Source organism: Hemibagrus wyckioides, linkage group LG23, assembly GCF_019097595.1.
Source record: "Hemibagrus wyckioides isolate EC202008001 linkage group LG23, SWU_Hwy_1.0, whole genome shotgun sequence".
In the NCBI taxonomy this organism is placed as follows: Eukaryota; Metazoa; Chordata; class Actinopteri; order Siluriformes; family Bagridae; genus Hemibagrus; species Hemibagrus wyckioides.
Window position 1 is genome coordinate 8,354,246 of NC_080732.1, and position 25,911 is coordinate 8,380,156.

The 25,911-nt window shown below is 38.6% G+C and overlaps 1 protein-coding gene across 1 annotated transcript in view; it reads left to right on the forward strand.

Annotated features, from left to right (window-relative positions):
* ek1 (eph-like kinase 1) overlaps positions 1-25,911 on the forward strand; it is a 76,880-nt gene that overhangs the window by 27,071 nt on the left and 23,898 nt on the right. Inside the window, exons 4-8 of the mRNA XM_058377083.1 lie at positions 11,234-11,389; positions 11,702-12,049; positions 14,444-14,556; positions 17,285-17,447; positions 20,133-20,241. Coding sequence (XP_058233066.1) covers positions 11,234-11,389; positions 11,702-12,049; positions 14,444-14,556; positions 17,285-17,447; positions 20,133-20,241 — 889 coding nt within the window. The remainder of the gene's footprint in view (positions 1-11,233; positions 11,390-11,701; positions 12,050-14,443; positions 14,557-17,284; positions 17,448-20,132; positions 20,242-25,911) is intronic.

The following is a 25,911-nucleotide window of genomic DNA, read 5'->3' on the forward strand; positions in this document are numbered from 1 at the left end:
TGTATGAGGAATTGTGCTAAATTTTTGGAGAAACAATTAAACAAAAGCTTGCAGTGGCCGTTGCCATTGAATTTCTTTTCAGATGTTTTCTTTAGTAACTCGTATTATAGGAAGATGTTGTAGATCTTCCGCTCAATTCTTTTGAGTGCTTTTTGCAGCCTGCTTTGATCATTAATCACTAATTCACTTTTATTTTTATGCCATCTGCTCTTTAGCACAACAGACACTAGGACTATATCACAAGTAAATAAGCACAGTATATGACTGATACCCAATACCAGCATCTGCTTCATTTAAATATAAACTGTTATAATTTTATGAATTTTATGTACTGTAATTCTTAAATGTGTTTAATGCTAGGAGTCATAATATGGATCAGCATAATAGTCTATCTCTGTGCAGGGGAGCATGCATATGTCTGGGAGAAAGATGACACGTGCTGGCTTTGCCACATGCACTATCCTGCTGTCATTTTTGCTCTTTATTTTCAGGTCCCGCTCAATAATTTATCCTTTAGGCTGCTGGATGAGCACAAGCCTTGGGACTGCTCGCTTAAAGGAACAAATATTAGCTCAGTTCAGAGAGGAGCATAGTAAAGCCAGTCTCACTCATTTCTTCTTTGCAAATTTCTTAATCTATTTGTTTTTCATACAGTGAAATGACACAAAAAAATGGCTGCTAATCCCACCAGATTTCTTAGCATTAATTGTGATTGTTCGCATAAACTGGTTTGTGTGGATTCTTAGGAATGGGTATGTGAAAATGTGTGTGGCTTCGTGGTGCCCTGATATGGATTGGCATCCCATGTAGGACATATTCCTGCAACTTGTCCAGCATTTTCAAAATAGGCTTTGCATTCTGCATGACCATGCTCATAATAAATTGCGAAGTGAAGAGAGGTAGGGTGATGGCATGAGATCTGCAGGTTCCTGGTACCTGGAGTTCATTCTGTTATTTGTAAAATCATGAGTATGAAACCCGACAATGCATCAGCCCCCTGTGTGGGGAGGCATATTCTCTCTCTTTGTCTCTATCTCTATCTGTCTATCTACCTATCTGTCTTTCTGTCTGTCTCTCTCTCTCTCTCTCTCTTTCTCTCTCTCTCTTTGCCCTGCCAATCACAGTGGCACTAGCCAATCATGTTGCCAGAAGCCAAGGGAACAAAACTGGCTATGTTGGATGGCATATTCTCTCTCTCTCTCTCTCTCTCTCTCTCTCTCTCTCTTTCCTGCCAATCACGGTGTCACTAGCCAATCATGGTGCCTGTGAGCTTATGTGCACAGAACAGGTTAGATAGTGCTTTCCTCTGAAGGTTGTACCCTGTGATGCAGCAGTTCAAAAAGATGTGGTTAGCTGCCTTCACATGTCTTTGAGGAACCACATGTTAGCCGTCACCCTCCCGAGTTGGTAGCAGTTATAGGGTGGGGAGAGCTTGCTGGCAGGTGAAGAAAAATGTGAAAAAATTCTTCTTCTTTTTTTTAACTACTATGAGAGATGTGAACAAAGAAAGAATGACTCCACATTTTTCAGGAGCCATATGCAGCCTCATGACCATAACAGTTTAACAGTGAAAGACCATCATAGTGTTATATTGCTTCTATTTTAATCTTAAAACATGTATAGGATTAAGGATTCACATAGATGTCTGTAGTATTATAAAGTATGTAACGTAGGTATATTTCCAGCTGCCAAAAAAAGTTTCCTAACTGTATGAGTACGAGTTCAACAAATGCTACTTTTCATATATGCTGACAAAATCTACTTAATAAATCCCTGCATGTGCCACCACTGCAGTTCTGAGACCAATGACTCCCACAGTCAGTAGCAATAACACACCTGGTTCTCATTTCTCAAGTCTTGATTATACACCCAGTTTGAAGGAATCAAAAAACCACAATGGACTGCCTCATAAGCTTTTAGTGCCATAGTGATTTTTCCCTGCTAGTAATTTACCATTTTAAGTTTAATCATTTTATCGTCCAGAACTGAAAGAGATCATTTCCATCATTCCAGGGTTAAGGAAAATGAAGGAGGGTGTATGGTCAGGAGTCAGTAGTCAGGAAGCTTGCTGGAATTGTAATATGTGCCGTACACAGTAACATTTACAGTACATTTTAAGTGTAATCTTTTTACAAATCGGTTGTCTAATATCCACATGGCCAACATTTTCATGCTTGATCAACTGCTAAATGTGTCTGAGTGCTGACCTGCACTTTCTAGTTATCATCATCAGCAGCAGTATTTTAAAGTGTTTGATACTGTAAGCCTGTTTAATCATTTTAGTTAAAAAAAATCATTGGTTTGGTGGAAAAGGGAAGGGCTTCCAAGGCTTGACAGTTAACGTAGGAGAGTTCAAATTACCTACACGACTTTAAAGTCATTCTAAATTAATGCTGCTTTCTCATGCTATCTGAATCATCCTGCTTCCAGCTTCTGAAGTGGTGATTATGAGCAGGTTGTGTTCACATGCTTTGTTGTCAGAAAGAACAGGAAACATGGATAATGTCGAGTTTGTTCAGATATATTTCTATTTTTCTTGTACTTTTATTTTGACAACATAATACACGTTAAGCTATTAGCTAGCTAGCCAGAGATACTAGATTTTTGGTCAAGTACAAGCTATTTTCATGGTAAAATGCATAGAATTAACTTTTAACTAAAAAAATGGCAAGGACTACAAGCTGGATTTAGAAAAATGAACAAAATCTGTTATACCATACAGAAACTGTACTCTTCTCTGCCATGTTGAAAGATTAGGACTTCCTAGTGGGAAACTCATATTTATGAAAATTCTGATAGCATGTGAAGGCAGCATAATATGCCAATTGGCTTATCTCCCATTTCACTGGGGAGAAAAACACAGCTCTTTTACCATATATTGGCAGTCAGGTAACATAATATAATCGGTGTGAACATCTGGACATCATGGCAATGTAAGATTGTGTAGAAATGATTAAATGCATATATTGCAGAAGCAATATTTATGTATATCACAGTTGTACAATGATATGAATGCTATATATTAAAAAAAATGTTATTCAGATGCCGCTGTTATAATGCATGGCAACTGTGTACACATGCAGACCTAAGATGTGTGTTTATTGCTGTTATTGCTAAATTTATTCTTTTATTTATTTTGTCTCTTTCAGTAGAATTAGCTGAGTTATTTATAGAGTTAAAGTGACCTTCATTCACAGTATGACAAGGCAACTGGCTGCTATAGTTAACTTTATGTGGACAAGACACTTTGCAGTTGACCTTTTATCAATGCAGCCTTTTGTGAGAATGTCTGTGTATGTATGGGGAAAGGAAAGCAAGTGTTTTGTGTGTGTTCTGCGATTGTGAGCAGCTGTTGTTGACCTTTGGCGAATTGTCAGACTTGTGTTTATGCTGCTTCATGCTCCAAGCATATTTCAGCTAAGGTCAAAGTACATAACTGTAATGGTAATGGAATATTGCATCTCATGTAGCCGTTCCTAAAACTGTCAAAGCATGGATGTAGTGTGAGAAGAAAACAAAACAAAACAACCCAGAAAATTTGAAATAAATGGTTCACTCCTGAAGTGACAATTGAGCTGTCTAGTCTGTCTCGTTCAGCATGGGGTGGCAGTTCAGGTGGCGGTCTTGTCTGAAGAAGCAAAGCCAGGGAGATTGGCGCTGTCAGCGAGGGTATGATGGATGGTGAGAGGGAAATGGCCTTTGGAAGGAAAGATCACTCCCGGGAGCCATGGAGCAGATTGAGGCTCAGCAGAGAAATCCCACGTAGAGTAGAGGTTTAAACTCTCCAGCTCTGTCGTTCTCTCTGTGTGGCCTCTGTAATTGGACAGACTTTCTCAAAGTGATGTGTGTGTGTGTTTCTGTTTGTGTGTAGATCCACAGAATTAGGTTTCCAACTCCATGGGGGGAATTCGGGTGGATTTGACCAAGAGTTTACCAAAATCTGTGGTTCCTACAATCTGCTTTATAGTTAGCAGGTAGGATTGTGACCTTGGTTTGAGTGGGATTAGAGGAGGAAGTGGGTATAAAGGATGTTGCAATGCCAAAGAGAAAAAAAAAAAACATAATCTGTCAGTAGACAGAAGCGATTGTGTCCTTGAGCTGAAATCTCCTCAGAGGTTTGTATGTGCATGTGTGTTTGAGTTTCTGTGTGCTGTGAATGGCCATCTAGTATGGCTCACTGTTTGCTTTCTGGAAAAAAAACCCTCAAAAAAACAAAACACTAACACCATCCCATTGAAACCAAGTTCCTTGGTGTACACTGTTTATTTTTATTATAAAATTTGAATGCCTGGTTGCTTAATGGTGAAAGGAAAATTATTATAAAGACTTTAAAATGCCTCTTCTGAGCAAGCACATGCACGATCCATGCTGTGCCGGGATCACTGAGTGAAATTGAGTTTTTCTAATGTGAAATTGCTTTATTGTGTCTGTAGGTCTGAAAGGCCTTGAAATCATTGCTTACACATCAGCAAAATGGAAAATCATGGCCAAATATGGTAAAATTCACAATGTTTCCAGAATAACAAAATAATAGAATTTAAAATAAGGACTGGGTTTTGAGTAAGAATTCACACCTACAGTCACGAGACAAATAGCTGATGTGATGGACCTTGATCATGCAGTGATAAGCACAGTGACCAATAGTGTATCAGGCTAAATGCAGGCTTTCACTTTGCTTTTTTTTCACTTTTGCATTTTTTCTTTTCTTCTTACTGAATACACCAAGGACATGGACAGTTTGATAAACTGCCAAATCTATTCATGTAGGCAAGAATGTGTACAATGATTAACTTGTTACTGTGCCAGATATGATCACATTCTCATTAACACCATATTGTTTTATCAAGCTGTGACCTAAATTGCCAGTTTTTTCTGCCTGTTAATCCACAGTATTGCGTTACTTCACAGCTGCAGCTCCAGGTGGATGCCTCGCCTTTGCAGTCTGAATACATTCATTCCAGCTCTGTGAGGCTGTCAAAAAGAACTAAGAAATAAATTAGTCTGAGTTACCATTCAGGATAATTAAAGTTTTAAGATGAATTGAATTGATTTATTTTGTAGCGATTGAAACATTTTCCATATTAATGTTGTGCAACACTTGAAACGTGGCTTTGAGAATTTAAAAGCAGCAAAGGCAAAAAGATTAGTGACAAAAAAATTACACTGAAGCCAGAATTGAACTGAGATGGAGTAGTGCCGATTTGAGCAAAATCGCCACTTGTAAAATGTTAAAAAGAATTTTTTGTGTGAAATATTGGATTTTTGATCCATTTTCGCTGTAAACTGCTTCAGTAACAGACACCAGGGTATAAACTGAAGTTCATAATTACTTTTCCTTATTTTGGCTTGTACTCTACCACTCTGACCTTGTAATGAAACAGTAACTATAAGGTAAAGGTACAGAATGTTGAAAGTGTCTGGCTAAACCATATTTTTTTTTTTTTAATTATCTTATATTCTGTGCTTTATTAATTGATAATGGGAATTACAAAGTCAAAGCAAAAACTGACACTGTGATCACTGCAGTGCTTTAACATTTCTAATAACTGTCATGATTCTGTTGCTGTTTTACTTTGAATTCCCTAAAGAAGGTAACTCTATGCCTGTGTTTCATGCGACGTGACCCTGTGTAAACATCATCAATGCCAGGGACCAAATAGGGAAGGGACTATATCAGTGTTATTGTGCCTGTGCTCCATTTACTCTATACTTATATAACATACAATGCATCTTTGTTTACATTTATCTTATTAGGCTGATACATTTTTATCAGAAATATAGAAAAACAAAACCTTACAATTGTGACAGGCTACAGCTTAGCAGTTGAAAGTTAAGGGTCTACCTCTGCCCAGCAATGGCACATTGTTGCTGCTAGGACTTGAACTCATGACCTTCTGATCAATAGCCCAATGAGCCCATAATCACTGATGTACCACTGTCTATAGATGTGATACAGGGTCTACTGAGGTAAAAGACTCAGGACTATTATCTCATAAGCAAGTATTGCTCGCCTTGCCAAAATTTAGCGAGCTAATATTTACTCCACCTGTGATGACGAAGAGTTTATAATCCTCTGAATGAATCACTCTGGGATACTTTACCCATCTAAATGAGAAAAGCTTTCATGTACACAGACTCTTGGAGATTGGATGCAAATGCAGGTCATTTAATCAAAGCGTTCATTAAAATAGGAACAATTCAAAGTAATAGGAACAGATCAAAACATAAGGAACAGCAAAGTCAAAAGCAGACACAGGTCAATCAGGGTACTAACTGGTTCTGAACAAGCTAGGCTACTGAACCCAAAAACCAGGTAAACATGAGCAGAAATTGAGGCTTGGTAAATATCACAAACACAAGAGAGCTGAACATAGACAGGGGAATATAATCAGATGGATGGTGACTGGGAGCGTGGGAGTGTGAGTCCAGGGAGGCCATGTTTGTAATCTAGCTTCTGTGCTCTTAAATGTGTTTATGTACTCTTCAGACTAGATTATGTATGAGATAAGTATCAGAAAAATTGTACAATTTAATTGGAATCACCAGTTCAATTAAAAATACAGCTTATCAGCGTACCATTTATTCTTTTAACTTGAGAACTCTGAAGCCCCTTTATCATCTCTAATTACATTTGCATTGTGCTGTGAAGCCACAAATTTCCTATACTGTATGTGGTGACTGCTAGAGAAGAACTATAAGATTCATATCTGTAAGAGGATAGATCTTAAAATTATGTTGTCATGGTGACACATTCGTTTAGGAACGAGATAGCGTCCCATTCACACTTCCCTGACCACCTCAGACCTTCTCTATGTGATTTAAAAATTGAAAATAATGTGAATGACTAAAATCATCACTGCCACCCACACCCTCACACATCACAGAGGTTTGGACAAAAGACCATATTTCTCACCTGAAAAGAATGCTGCTTTTTTCATCGGTGCAGTAAAAGAACACAATAGATAACATGACATGACCTCAAATGTCTAGAGACTCTCTTAATCCTCTCTTAAACTATGTGAAAGTAGTTTTTTTCCCTCGTTGTACAAAATAACATCTGCAAGCTGTTGTGTTGTAAAAGCTTAGATTGTTTTCTAGCGTGAGTGTTTCTCTGCCTGTGATGGACGGATCTTGTGCTGGCTTTCAAGGTGGTAGGTTGATGCCTATTGAACAGCTTCATTTATTATGGACGAGAGGCCACAGATTGAAGGAGAAATAAAGTAGCAGCACACCAGCTTTCAGCCTTTCCACTAGAACAGACATTACTCTCTCTCTCTCTCTTTTCATTGTCTGTCTTCATTCCCCATAGTCATAAACTGTTTCCTAGTCTTTCCATTCCCAAGTCAATCTTGCACTTTTCCTTGGCCCTAAGCTTTATAGGCAGAAGGTATTGATTACCTTGTATGCCTTGTGTGAAGAAGCAGAAATTACACGCATCTAAATATTTGATAAGTAGTTCAGCTTGAGCTAGCTGAAATTGGCTCCTGTTATTGGTCTCATTGGTTTGTTCAAAGATATTGGTTTAACCCTGGGATTTTACTGAGGAGAGAACATGATTGCTAAAACTGGTTTGACTAAAGCTAGGCTCTGTCACCTCATACTTTAAGTCAGGAGCGGACAGGCATTTATATTGGTGTCTGGTTGGCAGGTAAACATGATTGTTTTTGTCAAGGTTGTGCGAGTAGTCATTGTGACAGAACTTTCTGCAGCCATTTCAAACTGATTTGGATGTTAGAGTTTTGAGGTCAATATATTCTAGCAGCTTTAATACATACATGTCAGGCTAGATCTATCTATCTATCTATCTATCTATCTATCTATCTATCTATCTATCTATCTATCTATCTATCTATCTATCTATCTATCTATCTATCTATCTATCTATCTATCTATCTATCTATCTATCTATCTATCTATCTATCTATCTATCTATCTGTTTTCTTCTGCTTACATTTAGCACAATAACTGAATAGAGGTTTTATTTCTTATCTTCTTATTTAATGGAATATAAGCACATGCACAATGTGCAAGAAAAGCCTTGTTTGTACATTTGTGATAATTTATAATATTATTTGGTAGTCTGATAATTAACTGTAATTTCAATAATGACTAAAAAATATTCTCGCTTATTATTTAGGATTGTCATGCAGCCCTATTATGTGCTTTGTTGATAGTGCATTATCAGCTATCCCTCTGAGAATCCTGAACTGTCACCCAAGTACTCTAGTAATAGTTAAGTGGTTTGAGGTGGTTTTCAGTTTAGGCTTGCTCTTAAACTCTTTCTAGAGAAAACTGTCACAGTCTTTTCCTTTTTAAACGTTCTCTTTTCACAGACCTGCTGTCAAACTCAGCTCACTGTCAAATTGATTCCCCAGGACCACTGTTTGGGTTTCTTTTATTTCTTTTTTTGTTCCTCGGTTAGCGACCAATAGGCAGGCATAGAGCTGGTATTGTTAGTGAGGTGATGGTTTTGGCAAGTTCTAAAGGAGTTCCATGAGAGACCATGCTTTCTTAATTCTGTAAGGTTTGCCAGGGAGAAGCAAGGACTTGCAAAAACCACAATTCACACACAGCTGTTAAAGTTTGGCTCTAGTTCTACCTCAGTCACTCTTCTCACCATTTACTACAAGCATTGACCGTAAGTTACATATGCAGTGCTGCTGGGTAATATAATGCTGTAAGCTTACTACAATGTGGACCTGTAAGCATTTTTAATACTGTTTTTATTTATTATAGCTGGGGTCTTAGCATAGCTAGGTGCTGGCACTAAAATACAAGGTGTCCCAAAAGTCTCCCTACGTGGGGAAGATTAACCTCCTCTACATGATTGCCACACATTCATCTCTCCCAACTTTGGCTCTCACTTTGGCAACAGTGTGACGTGTGATGTGCTTGCCACGTTTCCAGTTAAAGTCCATCACAGGATTGCGACAGCTTCCCGATCCTGCCATGAGAATGATTTCAGCACGTTCTTCTTTTGTCAAAGGCATTCTTAAAGGCTACCTGGCAACAAAATAAGCTAAGAATGAAAAATGTTGGAAGTGTTAATTTCCCCTGTGGATGGAGACTTGGGAAACCTTGTATTTAGGTCACTGAGTGTCTACATCCTTGGATCACAGATTTATGCCTATAGTAAGCAGAATTCTGCAAAGCTGTAGTATAATCTGAGGAACAGTGTGTGTGTGTGTGTGTGTGTCTGTATGTGTGTGTGTGTGTGTGTGTGTCTGTATGTGTGTGTGTGTGTTGAATGGATGAAGATGAGAGCAACAGCAGTTTTCAAAATAAATTAGAGGATTGAATGACTAATGGGTGACTGTGTGGTTGGTGATGGTTACATTACTTTAAATGGTGGAAAAACTCGGAGAATTACGAGCTGTGTAATTTCACACCAGCAAATGATCAGTCCTTTATTTAGTAATTGTGGTCTCAGTTGTGGTGGTGTGTTGACATTAGCAAAGCACATTGTAGCAGGGGCAACAAGGGTGCCAAACCTTTTGTTTTTATGTTAAATTGGGCCAATTTTGGAAGGTTACTGGTGGAAAAAGCAAGTCAGTAGGTGACTTTTGCCAAGATGTTGTTTTAAAGCAAATAATCAGAATGAAATCTCCACAAACATAGCCTATAGCAAGCAAAGGGAAAGTGCAGAGTGTTTATCTACCTTGTGGTGGGAACTAAACAACTATTACAGTGTTTCAGGATAGAATGCTTTTTGTGTCAGGGGGCTAGCTATGTTGTCAGAGTAGCAAGGCTAGCGATCATTCATACGTTGTAATTCTTCTGATACATGGTCAGAATGACAGAAAAATAGTCTAAATATGCTAGAAAATATTGGAAGGCTTGAGATAGAGAAAGGTGGATTCTGGAGTGGTTAATGCCCATACCAGGTGATGATAAAAATATGAACCAACTCAGAATATCATTATAGAAAGAATATTGCATGACACTGAGGATTGCATGTTAATTATGAAAATATAGTATGCAAGTCATTGATGGAGCTTTCCCTTAAGCAGATAATAAGGTAATGAATTGAACTCACACAACAACTGTTCATTTACTTTTAGCCCTCATTTATGTAGATCTAAAAAAAAATAGGTTATAATATTGTGGAAGAGAGAGATTAGGGATTTTTTTAACTTAAGCTCACATAATGCATGTGTGCTTTTATCAGAGCTCTAGCAGCCCCCTTTTTCATTTTCAGGCTCATGCAGGATGTGTAGTGGCCTTCACCACAACTGTCTTTTCCCCCTGAGAGACACCTCTTTTCACACAAGAAGATTTATAGGCAATGATTTCAAACACACAGGAAGATGCAGGACATCTGCATAAATTTTGATGCTCCGCTGTTCCCACACGTGCATGTGCAGTGATAAGTTGCTGATGTGGGCTGGGGGGGTTGTGATACACGTGCAGTGGCAGTGATAAGTTGCTGATCTGGGGTTGGGGTCTTGCAGTAGTTGCAGTTAATTGTGTGGATGTCAGCAACTGGAAAAATTGAGAATGCACCAGAGTGCACACTTGGCATAATGTATTTTAGTAGTTATACATGACACTGATTTGTTGCAATGTAAGTAATGTGTAATGTAATAACCAGTGAAGATACCAATCTCTGAGTCGACTCAGCAATATCATTTTAACTAATAGGTTTGTCGTTACACCTAATTTGGCATTGACACTATCAATGTGAGAGCAGATGTAACGACTGGTGTGCATTTAAAGAAGTTAATCGCAGCACTGTTGATTTGAAATATCATGTGAGGACTGACGTCCTGTGGAGACAACATGACCCAAGTGGGATCTGTTGTACAAGTACACCTTTCCTTCACTGTCTGGAAAATCTGGCAGAGGCATCGCGCTGTGTCTGATGAGATGTGACATGTTTGAGATGTGTTTGCAAAAATAAAGAGGTTGCTTTTAGTGCTCTGGCAATATGGAGCCTGGTACGCTGTCCCTGAGGGGCACTCTAATGCACACACACACACACACACACACAGTGACACACAAGAACCGATCAGCGAGGACACACTTAACCCAAGAAACTTTTGCATAAACACAAGTGCTCCATTTGCACATCCTGTATGTTGGCTGAGTCTCACTGCTAAAGGAGATGTACTGTTCCTGTCCTGCTCTGTGATTAAAGATTGGATAGATTTTTGTTCTGTCCATTAGAGGCAGATCTGATTGCACCACACATTTCTCCTGGATGACCCCTTATGCTGTTCCGTCTGACTTACAGCCTGTAGGCCTGGTTTTTACAAAGCCTCAGCCATGGATGCCTACTGCATGAAGTGTCCACCACATAGCTACACTCATCAGGACAAGGCCTCCGAATGCATATGTGAAAGGGGCTACTACAGAGCCGAAACTGACCCTCGCTCCATGGCCTGCACAAGTAAGTGTTTTCAATCAGTATAAACAAAGGAATTATTTGATCACTGATAACGATTTAAAGTTCTGATAAGTTTGATATAAAATTAGTCATTTACACTTGGAGCATCTAAGAGAGCTAAAAACTGTTTGATTGCAGCATTTATTTTGAAGCTATAAACATTCGAGTGGAAGAAATTGCCTTTTTTAACCATTTCTATGAATTTATTGTCTGTAATACAAAAATGATGTCTTTAAAAAATATAATTATTAAACATTTTTTTAGCATTATTACAGAGTGTGTGTGTGTGTGTGTGTCTGTGTGTGTGTGTTTTAGGGCCTCCGTCAGCACCAGGCAACCCCATTTCCACAGTGAACGAGACAGCAGTGACTCTGGAGTGGAGCCCACCGCGGGACACCGGGGGCAGAGGGGATGTAACTTACAGTGTTCATTGCAGGAAGTGCTCAGGCTCTGTTGGTGAGATGGTTGAGAAGTGCGTGCCCTGCGGCAGCAGTGCTCACTTCAGCCCACGCCAGTTTGGCTTGGCTCACCCCAGAGTTCAGGTCAGCGAGCTCCAGCCTCGAACCAACTACACGTTCAGCATCGAGGCAGTGAATGGAGTCTCAGATCTCAGCCCAAACCCTCGACACCTCGTGAACATCAACATCACCACTAGCCAGACAGGTCAGCTACACCCACACACCCACACACATACACACACAAAGTTAAGTTTTAAAAAACACTTCATCTGCCACCATCAGGAAGGTTGTTTGACAAGAAATGGACAGTTTTTGTTTACTCTCTCTCTTTCTATAAGTAATGTTATTATTTTTAATAACGTGTATTACTATTCTAATGTGTAAAATCCAGAGGCTTAAAACATCTGAGAAGTGAACTGAGAAGTGAACAGAATATGAGGATTAAAAAGAAAGTATTTCTCTGCGCTGTCATGAAGATGAGTAATGTATAATGTGTGTGTGTGTGTGTGGTGGTAGAGTAGGTATATTTCAGTTAGTTGTAGTGATATGAGACAGGATTTTTCACACCCTGTCTCTCACTGTAGTGCCACCCTTCAGGAAAATCTAATTCATGGCTAATCCTCCTATTCTGCCCTCTCCTCAGAGCCGACTGCTGCTCTGCTTAAAAGGGCCATCTGAATGTATGTAGCTCTCACATGACCTTACACCCCCTGCCCACAGGCATGTTAGGATGTATTATTTGGCCTCCATGGCCTCATAGAATAACACACAGAAAGGTGGAGAGGGTTAGTGGGAGAATAAGAGAATGTCAAATATAGAGTGAGATCAAGAGGGGAAAATTGGAAGAGAGAAGAATGGACCGGTACAATAAGAGAGACCATGAGGGAGGAAAAGGCAGAGAGGAACAGAAAGAGGGTGAAATGGAAAGTCAGAGATTGAGAGAGAGAGGGAGAGAGAGCAGAGAATGACGAGGGCTCTGAGAGCATATCCGACCAGGACACTCAAATCAAGCACCTCACGCTAATAAGAGCTGACAATAGCGTTACCATAGCAATGAGGCGGGGATGCGGGGAGGAATAAGTGATGGCAGGCAGCCACTATGTACCGTTAAAATATTTACAACACAGCTCAGAGAGAAGAGTGAGTATGTGCTGAGTAGTGAACTGTGTTTGTTTCAATATATGTAATTTTAATCATAATAAGATGTAATTTAGATATATCTGAGTATGTTTTTTGACGTAAGGGTAATTTTCAGGGTTCCTCGTGTCCTGGGCTTTCAAGTCATTAAAAGTACCTGGAATTTAAATGAACAAAAAGAGGTGTCCAGGGAATACTGAGCCACTGACATTTAGAAAGTTATTATCTGCTAAATTGATACAGCACATACCGTAATTGGTATTCTCACAATTCTAAATGTGAACTTTGGTCATATTCTTGGAATTGTCATTTTTAGTTAGAAATGGTGTTTCAATCATTAAAGGCCTGTTATTCTGCACTTTAACGATACATGTCAGTAATGTTTTCATTCATGAATTTTTTCTTTTTTTTGTGTGTGTGTGTGTCAGTTGTTGTACATATAAAAATTAGTTTACATCTGGTTATTTCACGTCTTGTAATCTAATATGAGTCAGTGCTTGTGTCAGTGTGATATCCAGACTGAAATGGACCACATGTGTTATGAGGGGAATAGGGAGGAATAAGTGTGAAATGTGGCTTGGCGAGATGGATGTACACTGCAAAATGCATCTCAGACCTCCTGAGGTGGTTTAAGCATTTCCATTTAAATCCCTCTGTAATACATTTACACAGACATGGATTTTGATTAATCAGCTAAAATGCTGATATTGCTGACACATGCAGTGACCCAGTGGAAAAGTCCTGCCACATGATATCCTTCAGTGACTGGATTTTGTTATGATATAAAAGAGGTTTCAGTGCTCTGCTTATATCCTTTACTCTAGAGAGGGCTGAAGCATCGGCAAGATATTTTCTTTCTTCCATCCTTCTCTCCTTTCTTTTTCTTCCACTCTCTCTTTCTTCTGTGACTCATTCTGTGTTCATCACTCATAGTCCAGGTCTGAAACAGGCGGTCCTCGTTTGTTCCAGTCCTCACACTCTGACACTTTCATTAGCACTTCCCCCTTGTCTTGCTGCCTCTCTCCTTCCCCCTCACTTCCTGGCTCTCTCTTTCACTTACTGATTTTTTTTTTCTCACTCTCTCTTTCTCTCACTCTGCCTTCTTCACTCACTTCTCTATTTACTTCACTTTTTTTGTCTCACTTCTTTCTTCCTCTCTTTCTGTCTCTCTCTATGGGCTATGATAGCAAATATCGTGAGGTCTGCCGAACCTGCGCTGATGTTGTACGTGCTGTTCAGAGCACGAATTTTCTTTCAATGTTACTTACTACACACCCTGCATAATTTATTACCTTTCAAACCTCTCTCTATCCCGCCCTCTCTCCCTCCCACAGTCTTTCATGCACTTTAATTAGAAGCACAATTAATCCTCTTTCTTTATGATGGCGATCAATCTGAATCTATCTTACTTTGCCTCCCTCTCATTGTTATGTTCCTCTCTGTATCTCTCTCTCTCTCATAGTGAGTGTGATTGTTAAAGAGAGGAGGAGCCGGGACAGCATCACCCTGGCCTGGCAGGGTCCAGAAACGTCCGATGGTGCTGTGGTGGAGTATGAAGTCACCTATTATGAGAAGGTTAGACTCTACTCTAAACTAGGCCAACTGCCTAAATCTTCACGCTCACCTTTCTGGCTGTATCCAAACCTGGACATATGGTAACTGTTGAGCCATTGCACTTTATCACACCCTGGGGAGCCAATGGGATGTCAGCACTCATAGATTCACTGCCTCTAATTAACATTCCAGGATGCTGAATGCATGCTGTGTGACCCTGAACACCTCTTGTCACACATTTGGTGACACATGCATTGAGTGATTTATGGAAATGAAGGATTTTAATGATTCTAGTCTGAACAAAGCTTCTGGTCCTTTAATTAATCTGTAACCTCTTCAAAACATCTACAATATGAGTTTACAGTATGACTACATCGCATTAACATATGTCTTTGCGTCATGGCTATTGAATGATACTGAACAGGTAACTTTAGACAATATCTTAGGGCGATTTCACATCTGGCTCATTTGGAGCGTTTGTTTCGGAACATGGTGCCTTTTTCTCCGTTCGGTTTTAATTTGTTTAGACATGTATGAACACTGCAATCACAACATCAGAAGACATTACTTTTAGTATGCAGTTCCATTTGACATTTTGCTGACAATTGCTTGTAGCTTTTGTAAAATGTAAAATGTTTGATACAATTCTGGCAGTTGCTTACATGTTCCTATTATTTGGATGGTGGAGTTGTTGGAAGCCTGCTGAAATGAATTATGGGATCGGCATTGCCTACACATCTTTTAAATGCATACAGCTTTTAAATGTAGGATCTGAAAGATCACTCATTCTTAATGTTCCCAAATTGAGTGTGCATGATAGCCCGCATGCCGAATACTGCAGTGTATCATCCGACATGTCATCACATGCCGCTTCATTCTCCCTGGAATACAGCACAAGTGGCTGAAGAGGACAAGCAGGTCATCCCATACTCTAGGGAGGTACTAGGGAGATGTACACTGATTTTTACATGCAAGTGATTATGTGCTGTATGGCTTTGAGAAAAAGATCACAGATGAGCAAGCTTGGCAGCTGTGTGTGCCTGCTTTGTTTGATGTTGGGCACATGATCCACCTGGCTTGAGCCAAGGCTTATCAAACTCACCCATTTATCACTGTTTTGGCTTGATAGCCTCTGAGGGTAACCACTGAGAGTCTCCTGCCTGAAAAAGATGCCACATGCCTCTGGTCAGAGCTCATGAAAGAAGATAAATGAATATCAGTCCATAAAATATTAATGCAGACATTGGCAGCGGTTAAACTTCAGGAAAAGAAAACAGGGTGATAAAACAGCTGTCCGGATGCCTTTCCTGGGATCGGTGTTGTCTAATTATTTGTTAAAATGAGTGGTAGCTTTGGCAAACATAAAAAGTGGAATGTTTTATAGGGTTTTTTTTTTTTTTTTGCAACATTTTGTATAGTGCTTTAAACAATAGCCATCAAACAGTCCTTGTCACTAAGCAGCCTCACAGAAATATATAAAATTGATATAAAATCAAGTTCCAAATTTCAGAAAGCAATGTGTAGTGATACTCTGCAAAAAGTCAGTAGTTTATATGTGAACTTCATGGGTTGAAAATGAACAGTGGTCTCAAATATTTTAATGTTCTTATTTTAAAACACAGCTCATTTCCAGATGCATGTGCATTATGCAGTGTTTGGCAACAAGCAGTGGAAATGTTTGAATCAATTGCTGGGGCTTGTGAGTACTTAAACTGTTTTTGACCCTGTGGCTTTGATAAAGGCTACATAATTTTCTTAACCTACATAATGTTTAATATATCATATGTGTTAAGTCATCATGCCGTCATCTTGTTTTTGGGTCACATCATAGCTGATCCAAAAAAAGAGCTGATTCACTGATTCTCTAAAACTAGCCCAAAAGCTTTGGAGTTATATTTGCATTGATTGATTGATTGATTGATTGATTGATTGATTGATTGACTGATCGATCGATCGATTGATTGATTGATTGATTTTTATCCAAGGGAAGATATAGTCCAGACCGGATATAATCCAAGCACAGAGCTGAACAGTTGAAGTTCATAAACTTACAACTACTTTTGCAGGTACTGTGGATGCGTAAAGACAATGAATAGGTAATAATTTTTTTAATAATAATAATTGCCTATAACAGAGTTTGTGTGCATTCTACTATTTTTATTACCTAATTTTCAGGTAAATCTAACGTCTTTGTAATTGAGCGTGCCTCTCCACACTCTCTTTTCCTTCAAAAAAAAAAATGGAAAAAAAAACCCAGATATCTTGTGTGATAAGTCATCATGTTGCCATTCTGCTTTTGAGTCACATCATAGCTGAGAAAAAGAGTCACAAAGAGTCAAATCATTGATTCGCAGATTCTCTAAAAACTAAGTCAGCCCCAAAACTTTGGAGTTTATTTTTCAGACTGTAAACGCAATGAAGCATCAGACCAGATCTCTGTTTTGCCTTTACTTTGGATTTGTCTGGTCAGTATTGAACAATTTAGAGCTTGAAATGCAGGTAAAACATTTTGTTGTAAAAATGTGTTGAACCAGTAAAATAGTACAACACACCACACCATATGTTAGTGTAAGTGTGTATTTTGTTCGATATGAGCTCTTACATATAATGTTGTTACAGATTATCTGATAAATATCAATAATAGATCTACCTTCGCAAACGTGTTTGATTGGATGTTTTAAATAAAGCAAAACAATTTAATGTATATTGAACAAGTGGTTATTTTTCTTTTTTTGTTTGACTCATTTAGAATCAGCGAGACCAGAACTACACTGTGCTGAAGACCAAATCCAACATCATGACAGTGGAGGGCCTGAAGCCAGGGACCACTTATGTGTTCAGGGTTCGTGCTCACACTGACGGAGGCTACGGCAACTATGGAGGAGAGATTGAGCTGGAGACAAGGCATGAAGGTGAGTGTTAGCTAATATCTATACATGATACAATGTTTTATTTATTGATTCTTTTTTCATTTGTGTATGTTATTATTTCCTACTGTCTCTCATTACAGTTAAGAGGTTCAAGGTCTTCCATATTATCTGTGTTTTCACTCCATCTTCTCTGTCTGGTATTTCTGTTTTTCTTTCTGTTTTTCCTGTTATCTGTGACAGCATACAGAGCTAGGGCAAAGACATCATTAAAAACCACTGAGAGAGCTAACAATGATTGATAGACTACAGCTTTTCACATCATTTCTCAAAAGATTTCCAGCTCCCCTAGCTCCTTGTGGAACAAGGCCAGGCACAGTTCACTCTTGACCTGTTTTATTTCTCTTCAGTGAAAACGACACAATGCTTGAGACAGTTAATCTCAGACAATTGTAAAATATTTATGAACTGATGATATCTTGTCACCAAAACTCAGTCCCCAGAGGCACACACAGAGCCACGGTGCAGTTGATTCTTTTTTTCTGGAGTGTTTGAAGTTTTCTTGTGTATTTTTTTTCAGCCTTCGTGACATGCGTGATAAGGGTTCTGAGTAGGCAGCTCCCATGTTGTTACTAAACAATAGCAACAACAGCTGCTTTTTAACCCACACGCAATTTTCAATTTCCATTTTAAAGTACTGTATTGGCAAGATTCTTAACATACAATATTGGCAAAGCATCAACATATAAAGGAAAGGAGAATTTTTTTTTAAATAAAGTGACAGCACAAGGTGCCGGTGTTTTACAAAAGTGCAATAAGTGAGGAATATGTGAGGGCAATTATTTACATATTAAATTGTACAAAATGAAAGAAGATGAATAAAGCTACAGATCCGTATGTTGGGGCTTAGCGGTTAGCGCTGTTGCCTCACAGCAAGGAGATCCTGGTTTCGAGTCCCGGGTTCGAACAGGCAGGGGCCTTTCTGTGTGGAGTTTGCATGTTCTACCTGTACCTGCGTGGGTTTACTCCGCGTACTCTGGTTTCCTCCCACAGTCCAAAAACATGTAGGTCAGGTTGATTGGTAATTCTAAATTGCCCATGAGAGTATGTGTGGTTGTCTGTCTATATGTGGCCCTGTGATGGACTGGTGACCTGTCCAGGGTGTACCCCTGCCTTTCGCCCTATGTGTGCTGGGATAGGCTCCAGCAGACCCCCGTGACCGTGTTAATGGCTCACCTTAATATTTACATTTATTCATTATTTTTTTAATCTAAGGTAAGGTGTAATTCACACCATATACAATCCCTCGAGCAGAACAGTTGTTTAAGGCATTATGTAAGTGGTTCTCTGACACCCTGTAAATTCTGTAGCTCATAACCTCAAGCACTGAGTTACCAATATTTCATACAAATATGAAATAATCGAGTATTTGACATTCTAGAGCCATGCTCGGTGAGTTGCACTACTGCAATGACAATGAAGAGGTAATGAATATTCTTATAATGAAAAATGAAATTTGTGCTTATATGATTGCTTTTATTGTTCATTTTCAGGTAAATCAAAACCCTTTTTTTTTTTTAATTTAGCATTCCTCCCCACACTTTCCATCTCCCCAAAGCCAGCTAGTTCTGTTTTCCCTCCATAATTCCTGATGAATTTCCTTCTCCTACGTTGTCAACCTGTTTTAGGGAATATGTTTTTTTATGCCTTGTGAAGTGCACCGAGCTATTTCCTGTGTTGTCTCAAGGAGCACATCATGCTGATTGAACTGGGGAGCTCTTTTTACGTTTAATGTATGCATATGTAATTCAAGGATCACAGTTGAGGTGCAGTTGAAGTACTGAACAGAGATTATGCTGTTGAACCAGCCATGCAGTGAATCAGAACCTCTTACGTGGATGTTTTAAAGCCTAATAAAATGCATACTTTAACAATGAGCCATTCATTTTAAAAAACTGATTAATGCATGGGGTGATGGCAGTCACTCTGAGCCACTGAGAGCACTACATATCTTTTAAATCAAAACCGTTGCTATGCAACACATAGACTGATGGTCAGCCCATAGTAAGTGTAGTAACAGTTTCAGTGTACTGTTACATGTGTTGGAACAAGTGATATTTTTTAAGCTGACTAATGAGGGTGGATAGCATATTGTTGAATTAAATCAAATTTGCAGTGTTGAATGTGCTCAATTAAGTGCATTAATGTGCAATAATTAGAACTGTTCATGCAATAATATTCTTTTGTTGTGTATGTTCATTGCTCAGCATCTTCACATTCATAACGTATCATATACTTTTTTTTGTTTTAAACGGCCTCTTACATTTCACAGCAAGAAAAAAACCCACTTTCATTTCTTTTATCAATCTGCATTTTCAATCCCTGATTTTTGTTAGGGTTTAAAGGCTAATCGCCTCTGTCATTTCTACTCAAGTATAGGTAATTTCCACAAGCTTAAATGAAGAGCCCTGAAAATGTACTAGCTACACAGCCAAGCTCTGAATATGAATAATTTTCCCAGCATAAATGTTGACGCAACTTTTGGACCGAAGTCACCAACCCTATCACGGCCCATAAAAAGTAAGAGGGTTAAGTGTAGTACAGTATATTCAGCATTACTCAGTCTGAGAGTGAAAATCAGCCCTGAAGCATAATGGCTGTAATGTAACGGGTATGAGCACCACTATTAAAAATATCGGGAGTGCTATTTAACTGTTATTTCACTGACAGATATGTTGGCAGTGGGAGATCCAAACCAGAAGACCATCTTGGCTGTGTCTATTGCTGCCGGTGTTGTACTCCTCATCCTTCTTGTGGCCTGCTTTGTGGTCAGTGGCAGGTAAGAGACTTTCATCTGTGTTTCTGTAAAAAGATTGGTCTGGTCTTTCAATTAGGGGTTTCTTATATGTAGAAAGAAAAAAAAATGACAGCTTCTTTCTCAAAGTTTAGAAAAAAGAGATGAAAGATGCTTTGTTTAGCATGTTTAGTGCCTACTGTCTTTTTTTTTTTTTTTTTCCAAAATAAGTAGAATACCAAATGGGAGATGTTTTTTGCAAGCAGACTATCAGAAGCTGGATTTCTCAGAATATAAAAGGTCTGAGAGAAAAAGCAAGTGCTCTACTAAAAATTGGAAAGGCCCATGATTGCAGATAGCAGCCCATGGGGATGAAAGCAAACACTTGAGAAGCCAAATGAAAGAACAAGAGAGTGTTGCTCCATCACTGGCAATAACGGTAGTCATTAAATGAAAATAAATGAATATGATCAGAAGAGAGGAGACACAAGGAGGAACAGACAGAGGGAAAGAAATGGACAGATCGAAGAGAAAACTGTTTAGATAACACATAGGAGGATCGGCTTTTGATGTCTCTTCAACTGATCAAAGATCAAGACATCATACCTTTATTTTTTCCCTATCAAAGGATGTCTTATCCGATTCAAAAATTTTAGTGTCTGTTTTCATTCCACGATGTGGCTTTCAGACCTGCTCTTGAAGTACTGTCTTCATCTTCATTTCATCATTTCATTCTGCGCACAAAATAAGAGCCTTATAGGATCACATAATACTGTGTGTTGTAACTGAGACACTGTGTGTGTACGTGTGTACAGATGTTTGTGGAAAGACCCTTATGGAAGCAATAAACAAAGGGTTTGATTTCTGTCCTCTTGGAGCAGAAAGTTGCACTTGGGGCTGGGACACTAATGCAGTGTGACAGGCTTTAGAGTAAAGCACAGGCCACTGTATTGGGATTGAAAGCAAAGCCAAACACTTTAACTGCATTCATTGCTTTGGCACTGAATTATACGGTACAGTCTGGATTTGGCTGGATATTTGATACGTAGTATCCAGAGTTCTTTTAGCTCTGTCCAAACTCTTGAGGAGAAGAAAGTAGACTTTATTTACAGAGATTCCAGACTGTCACTTTCAGGTCATCAGTTCCAAAATGTCCATTTTAGGATTACGAGGAATTGTAGATTTTATTGAGCATTTTGTATACAGGATATTAAGTTTCAGAATAATTTATTCCAAACATTACTTGGTATGCTTCCCTTGCATAGAGTGGATTTTTAAGCAGTGGGTAGTCACCCATCTGTTGTAGATCATGTTTTTAATGACTGGTGAAATTCACTTGCATACGTATCCATGAAATCGTGTTAAAGTATAACTTCAATACATCATTTTAAGCACAAAGATAGCTATGTAAGGAATAAGAAAGGGCACGCTGTTATAGAAAACTTATCAGTGATGCCGTTGAGGGATTATAGTTTATGGATTTTTTTCTCTGCTTATAGTTTTTTGATTTGTTAAAGCCTGTCATACTTTTCCTCCTCCAGTACAAAGACATGCTTTGGAGGCTGACTAGCATTCTAAATTTTCTGCAGTATGTGTGTGTGTGTGTGTATGTGTGTGTGTGTGGTGCAGCACCCCGTCTATGATGTCCCTCTGTAACACAGACAATGGAGACTCCATCCATAACGGTTAAATAATCATATACTTAGAGTAACTTTCACCACATAAACATGTGCCGTATATACCACCAGTCAAAAGGCCACACTAGGGCAAAATATATATTTTTCACAATCTTGAAGACATATGTATTAAATCTGGTTGAATTAGTAATATTCAATATAAAATATTGAATGTCATGCCCATATACAACTGACTGATTTCTTTGTTTTTAAGTAAATGATTTAATATAAAATTATTAATCTGATTGTTTTTCACATCTCTGTTATAAGAGTTATGGTTCATTTGGAAACATACAACTTATTCCTTATATAAAGGCAACCCATAAATGAGCAGAGACGTCAAAACATTTGACCAGTGATGACAACATGAAGCAAGAAGCAGTATACACTGGAAGCTTGAAATTGTGCACTCGTGTGAGACAAGTCAAATTCTAACATTTCTACAGAGTTTCAAGTGAGTTGAAATTTTGCATTTGGGTTTTTGTTAATGAGATTATCTTAGTTTTCTTTTGTTGGCCGAATATGAAGAAAATTTCCTTCTGACTGACTAGCTATAGCCTTTTACCAGATGGCATGCGATCATTGTTGTACTCTGCTCTTCTGCTTCCTGCTTTCTTTGCGAATGTAATTATAAAATGGCAGTTGCACTCCACCAGTCAGAGATTGGTTTGGTTATCTCTGCAGAATGTTCCAGGAGACATGGCTGTGACTAGAGCAGGTGCTTCCCAATCGGTTAATGGACATGTGCCATTTGCAAGTCCAGGTTGCAGGGTTTTTTTTTTTTCCTGAAAACAGAGCAGGACCAGGCTCCTGGTGGTGGTACAAAAATGAATTATTTTTCTTGGACACCAGCCAGAGGACTGGCTGTTTTTATTGAATGCAATTATCACAGTTTAACACAGGTTAATCTTTGTTATTCACATTAATTCTGATTGAATTGTTTGTTTTTGGTTTAACGTTGATTGGTATCTTGTGGCTGAGTTATATGGATTAGTCTTTTTGAAGGATTATTTCTGTGCAATAAATATTAAATTAATTGTGAATTTGAAATGAATTGTGTTTTGAAAATGATCAATTTGCAAACCTGTTAATCGCCATCTAGCTTGTGTCATCTGTGTCTTGCTTCCTTCTGGGAAAGCAGTTTAAAAATGGCAGTCACACTCCACTGACTGGAGATGTATTTGATTATCCCTCTGGAAATGTACATGTTGTTGATAAAAACATCTGTACAAATCAATGTCCAAGTCAATTCTGTCAGCTTTCCAAAATGGTAAATTGCCTGTTAGTGATGTGTTTCAAACCACAGTGTAAAAACAGTCAAAAAGCAGACCACAGTCTGGATGCAGCTCCAGCAGTGCAGCTCAATCCAAGTACTTCACCTTTATATATATATGCTTTAGGGTATTGAGTGTAATCAGGTTTTGATGGGATGTTCAGATGTCGTTAGGTCTTTATGAGAATGTTATGTGTTGTGTCAGAGTGTGATCCATCCTATATTCGTCCTACATGGTAGCTAAAGTAGTTAAGGCACTGGGTTGTTGATCTGAGGTTCAGGGTTCAAGCCCCACTGTGGGTCCCTTAGGGGTGCTCTATCATGGCTGACCCTGAGCTCTGATCCCAACCTCTAAAGTTAGGATATACAATTATTTAATTGTTCTGTAATGTACATGTGACAATAATAAAGGCTATATTCATATCATCAGTCATTTTAAACATTTTGTCTAATTTTCCTCTGTTCAAATGGCACAGCTAATTCCATCTCTAATTTTATCTTATTCTATTTCATTTTATTGTATTGTATTTTCATGATAAAATCACTCTTTTTGACCCTATTTTCCTTCTATTTCATAAAAATCATTTCACCACACGTCATACTGCATATGATTGTGTAGGTGACTATCTTTCTTTTAAAATTATTTATTTAATATGTAGATCACAGTGCTGGTGAATTCTCGAATCTGATTGGTAATTCTGTTCTAGCAGCTCAGACAGTAGTTCAGGCTGCAAAGCAAATTAATAGTTTATCATCATGCTGGTTCAGTGTTATTGTTCCAATACTAATATCTTACAAAGTGACTTGTTTTGCAGATGCTAAACTAATTGTATTAATTCGATTTTATAGAATCTGTTTGTTTGAAAAAGAAATATATTCAGTCATTAATACAATGAAGTTTCTTTTCTCAAACGTTTATGTTCAGGATAAAGGATTTTGCTCTTTCTGTTTTCTTGCTAATATGACAATATTTTTTTTTTATTGAATGGAAGTTTATTACTGTTATTATGAAGATGATTACAGGAACTAACTTGCAGACATTCCACCGCATTAAATGTAATTGTAAACAGTTAAAAGTATGACATGTCATTTTTCTAATAAACTAATAAGTGTAGTTCTTGGCAAATTGCTATGGTCTAAGAGGATTGTGTTTACACAAGCACCAAGTCAAAAGCATCGAGAGAGTGTGCTTTGTATATTTTTATAGTGACATGCCTCGTGTGGTAAAAATGGAGAGAAGCATGAGCCTATGTTTATTGCACTTATAACTGGTTTTAAAATTTTAATTTATGTTAACATAAAAAAAAAACAATATAGAAATAATATAACCACAGTCACAGCCTCCATGTCTGCTGTGTTGCTATAAACAAGGTCATGGTGCCTGCAGTGTATTTTAAAGGAACGCACTTTCAGTGCTGTCAGTTTCATTACACTGTTGTTCTTGTTTATGATAATTCCATAAATCTTTATATATAACTCATTTGCATTTCTTTACATGAATCCCATTCACCGAGTCTGCTGGTGATTTTCTACCACATTCACAACTGGGTCATTAATTTGCTGAAGAATTTTGTCACATTTCAGAGATCAGTTCAATTTCTGTTCTTTGTCATTGAAGATACTTTTTTCTCTCGATTTCCTCATTAAGTGTTTTTTTTTTTTAAGTAAACCCTTCTGATAATTTTTCAGGAATTCTACTCGGTCTTTTCATAGTCTGTTCTTATGCCATTTAGTTATTCTGTTATTTAAACTCTGTTGTCTCTACACACTTAACCCCTTCCCAGTAAACTGCTTTTGAATTCTAAAGTGAAAAAGTATGGGTTTGAATTCCTTCTCCCTTTCTGTTCCCAGTGGTTTTTCCCTCTTTCCCGTTCTCTATTAGTTCTACGTTCACTCACACATGACACACAGGAAGAATAACTTTGTCAGCACATCCCCACCTCTGCATCTGCGCCAACTGTCACCTGCAGATAAAGGCATTCATGTAGACAGACACACACACACAGGCAGAGACAAAAGAAATTCGAACAAGAGAAAGAAACTGGGTCAAAAACCATTCAGCGAACCGTTTTTGGTGTGATGTCTTTAGAGAAACAGGGAATGCGTTAATTGCACTCAGGCATCCATTGTCTGTTTTTTTCTCTGAGAAAATATGTCATTAATGGATGGCTAATGTTCAAATCGGCACCTTCCTCCCCCATTAGTGTGATCTGTCAGAAGAAGGCATGCGTATTTACAACTCTGAGCAGAACCTCTTGGGCTTCCACAGTGACGGGGGGAAGTGTTTCATCAGTGTGTGAGATTGGGGTATAGCAGCTGCAGGGGAGGTTTTTTTTGTGGCACCTCAGGGGTGTGAGAGTAGGATGGGAGTGTGTTGGGTTGGTAGGAGGGTCGATTTATTCTCCCTGATTACCACATGCTTCAATCAAACACACTACCTCCCAACCCCCTTCAAGCACACACACACCCCTGACTGTACCCTCAAAACCCACAGCCATGTAAAAGCATGTCCATCTATTAGCTTTGCACGTGGCACTTACAATGAAGTGTGTAAGTGTGTGTGTGTGTGTGTGTGTGTGCGTGCACAGATGCACACCAGGACACAGCTACGGATGGTTTGGATTGCCTGCTGGACAGGTGGGGTCTCTCAGGGGACCCTCTCCCTTCATTAAAAGCAATGAAGGGGAACCTAAACATACACATATCCCTAAACCCCCATTTGTTCTGAAAAAGGCCCCAAAGCCCCAGCTGTGCAGCAAGATGCAA